Source organism: Cavia porcellus, unplaced genomic scaffold (assembly GCF_034190915.1).
Source record: "Cavia porcellus strain 051 isolate PalLab524CR breed Dunkin Hartley unplaced genomic scaffold, mCavPor4.1 scaffold_17, whole genome shotgun sequence".
NCBI lineage: Eukaryota > Metazoa > Chordata > Mammalia > Rodentia > Caviidae > Cavia > Cavia porcellus.
Genome location: NW_026947500.1, coordinates 53,118,041 through 53,125,075, shown reverse-complemented (window position 1 = coordinate 53,125,075; position 7,035 = coordinate 53,118,041). Strand labels below are relative to the sequence as shown.

At 39.3% G+C, this 7,035-nt stretch overlaps 1 protein-coding gene across 1 annotated transcript in view; it reads left to right on the top strand.

The window, feature by feature from the left end:
- The first annotated feature begins 4,214 nt into the window (after positions 1-4,214).
- Positions 4,215-7,035, top strand: part of LOC100723240 (glycine N-phenylacetyltransferase-like) — a 32,414-nt gene continuing 29,593 nt past the window's right edge. The window contains exons 1-2 of the mRNA XM_013146450.2: positions 4,215-4,349; positions 6,477-6,572. Coding sequence (XP_013001904.2) covers positions 6,495-6,572 — 78 coding nt within the window. The 5' untranslated portion in view covers positions 4,215-4,349; positions 6,477-6,494. The remainder of the gene's footprint in view (positions 4,350-6,476; positions 6,573-7,035) is intronic.

The window sequence follows — 7,035 nt, the reverse complement described above, 5'->3', positions numbered from 1 at the left end:
ATGTCATAAGAGCCAGGTTATGGTGAATGAATCCAGGAAAACAGTTGTCACCTTTACCTGTATTCTTGAAGGAAAACAGATGATGACATGTCATAGACCTTGCTTACAGTCACATAATAGCAAATGTTATCCTGTAACAGAGTAAGGAATTACAGCTGCTGGGAAGACAGCATTTCTAACAAGAAAATTCATTATTCTGTAAGTCCTGTTTTATCTCTAGTTATCACTCCTTCCTCAGGAGCCCTGTTCTACTCTGACTCTTGGCTACCATGAAACAAGCAGCTGTGCTCTGCCATGCCCTCCTTCCATGATGCTTCTGTCTCAGAGACAGGCACCTCTAGGCTAAGTCACCTCATAAACTGAGCCAAGTGATGTCTCCCTTCTTTGAATTCACGAGTGTCAGGTATTGTGTTTCACCACCAGAAGCTGAGTAGTACACTAAATCTGTACCAAGAATGAGACCTTTGCTGTGAAAGTGTCTGACTCTGTGGGTTAGCAATGGAACTCCCTTGCAGGAGGCACTTGGAAATGTTGAGAGATATGAGCTAGACAAGCCCCAAAATGCTCTACACTGAGCTTGGTGGGAGATTCTGATGGAGAAGAGAGTGCTCATCAGGTGACAGGCAGTAAAGGTCAAGCTCTAAGATGTTTACAGGGGAACAAAGACTCCAGTGGCAGTTGGCAGAGAAATCATTTGCCTGACCATACTCTGGCAGAAACTGCCTACATTGTGCATGTGTCCCAAGGATTTTCTGAGCTTACTGTCTTCTTTACTTTCCTCCTGTTGCTGAGACAATTTTCCCAACACCCAAAAGAGAAACTGTTTATTTGGCTCCCAATTTGTAGAGGCTTCCATTTATAGTTCGCTGGTTTGAAGTTAGTGACATGGCAGAGAGGAATGGCAGAGGGTAAACAGTTCATGGGAGGCAGAGACAGCAAAGCAGCAAGCAGCAAACTGCAAGCAGGCAGCAAGAAGCAGCCACCCTTATTCTGTTCCTTTCAGCATATGCAGGCTTCCCAGCTCTAGAGCGGTGACACTCGCACCCACAGTGGGCCGCTTCATGCTAGCACAGCACTGTGAAACTATCCCAGAATCACATCCTGGATCCCTGAAGCACACACCCCAGATCCATCCACCTTGGAAAGACCCCACTTGTGGCCGCATAAAGGTTTATATGTACATAGAATCCATACCATGGACTACAACAACTGGTGGATAAAATCTCAAGACAACCTAATATTCAGGTTGTGGCATGGGCACTCTGGCTGCTTTAGTAGAGCCCTAGAATGAAAATTCTTTGCTGAAACATCAGGTGAAAAGCCACCTACCTCCATGTACAACTGTGAGGGAGGAGCTTGAGTCTACACCCAGATGGCACTGGTCAGTGGGTGTGTTCCTCTAGGAAGTTTAGCTCACCATGTTCTAAAAAATCAGACCAAAGAACATTTTTCAAAACCTGCATTCTTATAACTTTTATATTAATCTTCTGGGAGAGTGTGCTGCTTCTTGTCCTAGAGACAGCTGTAGAGACGAAGAGAACAGATTTGAGGTGAGAACCAAGAAACACAGAAGCTCTGGGGCTACTCTTTTTCTGTTGCCTTCTTAACAAACTGGAATGCTTCAAAATACTGCTGACAGATGTGGATAAGTATTGCTGGGCTTATGTGTGTTGAGAATTATGTGAGGTGAAAAGGAAGTTCCTTGATTTGAAAATGCAGATCAGACCAGAGAAACCATGATGCAGGAAAAGGTAAAGAAAGAAAGGAAAAAAGAATGTAATATGTACATATATACAAGATAAGACAGCTGTGCAGGGAGGTTTTTTATTTCATTGAAAAGAAAAGGTTGTGCTAATGTTTGGGCAGCAGATCATGCTTATATCTTATACTCTGCACAACTAGTATGAAGACAAAAACAGGCAGTGAATTAATTATTGCAACTGTCTTCATAACTCATTTTGAAGCCCTGATTTATTATATTTTTATTTTTTCTCTTTAAAATAAAAAAGAAAAAGAAATCAGTTAATGAACATGTGTGGGGTAATATTTTAGAAGTGGCAGAAATTCTTGGCTGAGTGAAGTCCCCATTTATTATAAGTCTGTAAATATATATGAATAGATTTGGTTGTGAGCACTTGGTATGTTTGTGAGGGAAAACCTAGGAGACACTGAAAAGAAACATTCTACATCAGGTGACATGTGACACAGAGTTACATATAGTTTCCAAATATTGTCCTGTGTAATTCTTTGTAAACATTTGAAAGTAATGAGCTTACTAACGGATATAACAGCAAGTGTGTTTAGGGGTGTTAAATAGCTGACTATATCAATGTTTTTGGATCATTGAACACAGCTGTTTGCAGTCTCCCTGTTTGAATGTCCACCTTGTATTCTTTGATACTGTGATTTGAGCAACTATTTTCAAGATGATAATATGTAATCTATTAACAGGTGATTTCTTACTGTTATTTTTTTTGTAGTTCTGTATTATGTGTACCCTTACACCCCTTTGTTTTGTTTTGTGTTTTTCTCTTTTTCCTCTTAAAAAAAAAAAAAAAGAAAGTAGTGAGCTTGGATAACTGATGGCCGGGGAAATTATGTGACCTATTTGGTCACAAAAACACTAAGTATATTGTAATATAGAGGTTAAATACAAGTTGACTAAGTACTCATGTAAATTTTTATGAAATCATTGATTTGGAGAATTACTGCATGCTTCCTCCTGAGTTTCAGATATGTGGTATATGAAAATGTACACAAATATGATGAGGTAGCAAAGCTCAGCCAAGTTATTCACAGATTATTTTCCTCATAAAAATTTTGTTTTTGGCTGAGCATTAGCATGACTTGGTCAGAAGTTCCAAACTTCCCCTCCTTGGCCATTGTGAATGGTGAATGCTGGTAACTCTCCAGCGTGCGCCAACTCCCTGGGCCTCTCTGTCCAGGCACCTGCAGCAGAGCAGCCAGGCTGAGTTCTCTGGGTGCCTGTGCAGCTGTGCATAGAATGCAGTCCCCTGTGTACATGGCAGTACTTGGATATTACCATTTCCATATGGAGTTTTCAAACTCCACATTGCTGCTTATTTTCATGTAACGCTCTGAGATGTTTCTAGAAAAAAATATCCAATTCGCTTTCAGACCTGTTAGACTTCTGACTGGAGAATATCAAACACTTGGCCTATGTTCTTTTGTTATGCTCAGGGCTTTATTCCAATGGAGCTTCTGACATAATCGCTGAGGGCCTCACTTCTGGCCTGCATCACCTGGGAGTCAGGATTTCAACCTATGAATTCAGGAAAGACAGATAAGCAGAGAACAGCTTATTTCTTGAATGAATAGGTGAATCTTTGCATTCAGCAAGCAAAAAGACTAAATGGCTGTGTTGATAGTGTTACCTCAAACACGACATCTTTAAATAGACATGTCACACATTCTAAATCTGTGTAAGACACTAGGACAATATTTGCAAATGAAGCACAAATCTTGAGGTCTTGTCCAGATGATTTCTAAAGCTAGAAGACCAATTGTAATCCATTATTCACAAAATTGTGGTTGAAATATGTATGTGATCCTAGAGAAGAAAAGAAAGTGATTGATTGTGCAAGGGTTTCACACCCCAGAGGGAGGAAATTGAGGAAAATCCACTGTGCAGTAAGGCTTTATAGGGGAAATAAAAACTAGGCTTTATGAGCAACATGGAGGCGGGATGTAAAGGAAGATACTTCCGAGGAGCTAAAGTGCATGTTCCACTAAAGGGATTGTTCAGGGAAATATCATATTCAACAGGCCAAGCACTGTTAAGTGTTTTCAAGCAACAAGACCAATAGGTTGAATGGAATATTGGTAATTTAGAACCCATAGAAATGGGTAGCGATCAACAGTATTTTGAAAACTTCAGATTCTATTAGATCAACCCCCACAATCAGTGTTCAAGAAAGATCAAGCTAGTGATGTAACAATAGAAAGTTCTTGAACACATAATAAGAGCATTGGGAAGTGAAATGACCCTAGCAGGAGCCACTTGGAGCCAGCACTCTGACATCAAGGAGCCAAGTACACACACACACACACACACACACACACACACACACACAGGAGCAGGAGCAGTGCAAAACAAAAACTAAGAGGCAGATAGAAGGTAGAAATGAAGTAAACAAGTTGGGTCAAAGTGGATTTGCTCTAACAGGGTTTTGCACAATCTCAATTTGTGCCTAGTCACCACTCACATCTGACAAGAACAACCTTCTTAACATACACTTCCATATTTATGAATGGGGATGAACAGTTTAGCTCATCAACTATGGAGCACAGAATGATGATTTTCAGGTCCATGAGTGGCCGGATCCTGGGTAAGCAAGGAGGAAATGTGGGAATCTGTTGTCAGGTGGGGAAGGATGGATCCTTGCAGCAAGCTGTTTCCAGAACAGGATGGGGCAGGAAGGCTTTCTTCATCTTTCCTATCTTACCGACTCACAGGGGCAAGCAAAGTTCAATGCTGTGTGTTCCTCAGAGAACTGCATTTGCTGAATTCCACATTGGGCTTTACCTTTTGAGAATAAGCTCAGTGAATCTTCTGAAATTCTTATTCAAGTGTATTGATAAGTATTTCATCCAGTATAACAATGAAACCTGAGTGTGGCTGCATCAAAAACCACTGTCTACACAAGTGTGTGAGATCCTGGGAAACATTTGTGACTTGCATGCATTACAGTGAAAATGTGGAATAGCACATTCACTTTGGAGGAGCGTAAGGCAGTTCCTTATTATGGTACACATTCAGTTATCACACAGCTTTGGAAATATTCTCAGTGGTGAATAACATCATACATGCATACATATATTAATACATTAATCTTTATAATAAATTATTGATAATTGTCCAAAATTACAGACAATGAAGTGTCCTCCAACACGTTAATACATAAAAATCTGACCCATCCACAATGCCTATAATGCAATGTTATTCAACAATAAAAAGACCGTCCTAGTGAAAACTTCAGTGACTGAGATCTCATAAATAAAACGTGTTAGTCTGAAAAGGCTACATTATAAATAATTTGAGATTTTTGACATTTTGTCAAAGGAAAATTGTAGAATCAAAAACAAATTAATGATTAGCTTGGGCTCAGAGTAAGAGGAAAAGAAAGGGGGGTTGATGGGGAAAAGGCAGAAAAAGGACTTTTGGGCTCTGTTGGAAAAGTTATGCTTCCCTGTTAGGATACTGGTACTGCTGTATATACAGGTATCAATCTGTATGAGACCATGCACTTTAAATGGTGAATTTTACTGAGCCTGAATTATGCCTCAAACAAGGATTACAACACTAACAGAAATTTATAGGACTATTTATATTACAGATTTCTAAGCCTTATATGTTGATAAGATCTTTTAAATAAAAAGAAATAGTGACTTCCTTTAAAAATATTACAGTATATGTGTGTAACTAGAACATAAATGTAAATTGTATGCATGGTTATCTAATAATCAAATATTTTTGTGATTTTCTTTTTTTCCTTCAAATTTGGATTATACCACAGAAACATTATGCTATCTATGTAAAGACGCAGAGGAAAAGTTTTATACATTTCTTTTGTCTTTAGTCTCTAATGTCAAGACTACTAGCAATACCAATTCAGCTGTTTGGCACAAACTGGCTATTGTAGAAGCCAGGCACATTGCTGTGCCCTAAAAGCCAGCCATCTGAAGTGCTATGTGCCTATTTACATGGGTCACCTGCATTTAGGGTTTTCCAGTTCATCTGAAATTCATCAGTGGTTGGTTAATCAGAAAACCCCATTAAGTACACTCTTTTAGATGACAGTGTGGGCTGACTTTTGCTTGTTTGGAAGACAAATGGGAACTGTAATCATTGATTTCTCTCCTGCACTGTATGTGTGGATGGAGCTATCACACTATACCCTATCAATACATGCAAATAAAATGGTTAATGATGAAAAGAAGACCAGTAGTCATCCTAACCATGAGGACTTGCTCTCTCCTGATGCTCAGCCTTACTTTCACTGACTTATTGCCTAGTCTCATACTGTGAACTAAGTGAGCATTTACTGCCATTGTTAGATAAGGAACCAAGGCATCACAGGGTTGAGTGGCAAGCTGGGGATCCTACAGTAGCTGAGCTGCCTGGATATGAATGGAACCTGTAACAATGGTCATCATTCTCTGAGAATAGACTCTTTAATCCTGGGGCAAATTTATGTGTTGCAAAGCTGTGTGTTAAAAAATGGCAAAAAGAAAAATTACAGTAATATGTTTGAAAGTGAACAAAGATGTTGGGGATGAGAGAGAGAGACCTCTACCCTGCCCCTGCCTTGTCTTTCTTACAGTAAGAAGTTCAGTGAGTGGACCATCCACGAAACAGCAAGACTAGAGCCCAGACAGTTAACCAGAACTGTTTATTGCATCTTCATCACTTCTCACTCTTCTAGTTCTTTGATGTTTTTCAATTGTCTCCTTAGGTTAAGTTACCCACCAGGATGTTCCATTTGCAAAATCCAGAGATGCTACAGATGCTAGAGAAATCCTTAGTGGAGTACCTGCCTGAATCCATAAAGGTAAGAGTGGAACATGCACAAGAGGAAAAAAAGAGGAGCTTTAGCTGCCTATAAATGAGGTGGAGAAGAAAGCATTCAGCAACCTGTGTGGTAGGTGCTCTGTGTGTAGCATCTCATTTAAATCACGTTGCCTTAATGCAAGAAATGTGTATCATACCCATCAGCTCTATAACCTGACATAGACCAAAGCCAATGTGCTGAATCAAATCTTGTCTGAGCTTTGGGATGTAATGACTCAAAGTATTTCCTGCTACTTCTGAGAAAACTGTATTATATAAATCTGGAAGTTTTCCAGAATTGAAACTTTGACTAAAACTATCATATTCATGTTTAATTGCTTTTCTTAAACATCTATTTATCTGTTCCTTCTTGATGAAAAGTACAAATCAATTTGATTTTGTCCAGTCTCAAATGAATAGTTTTAGATTTGAGTGAGCAAAAATGTCTTTAGAATGAGACCAGT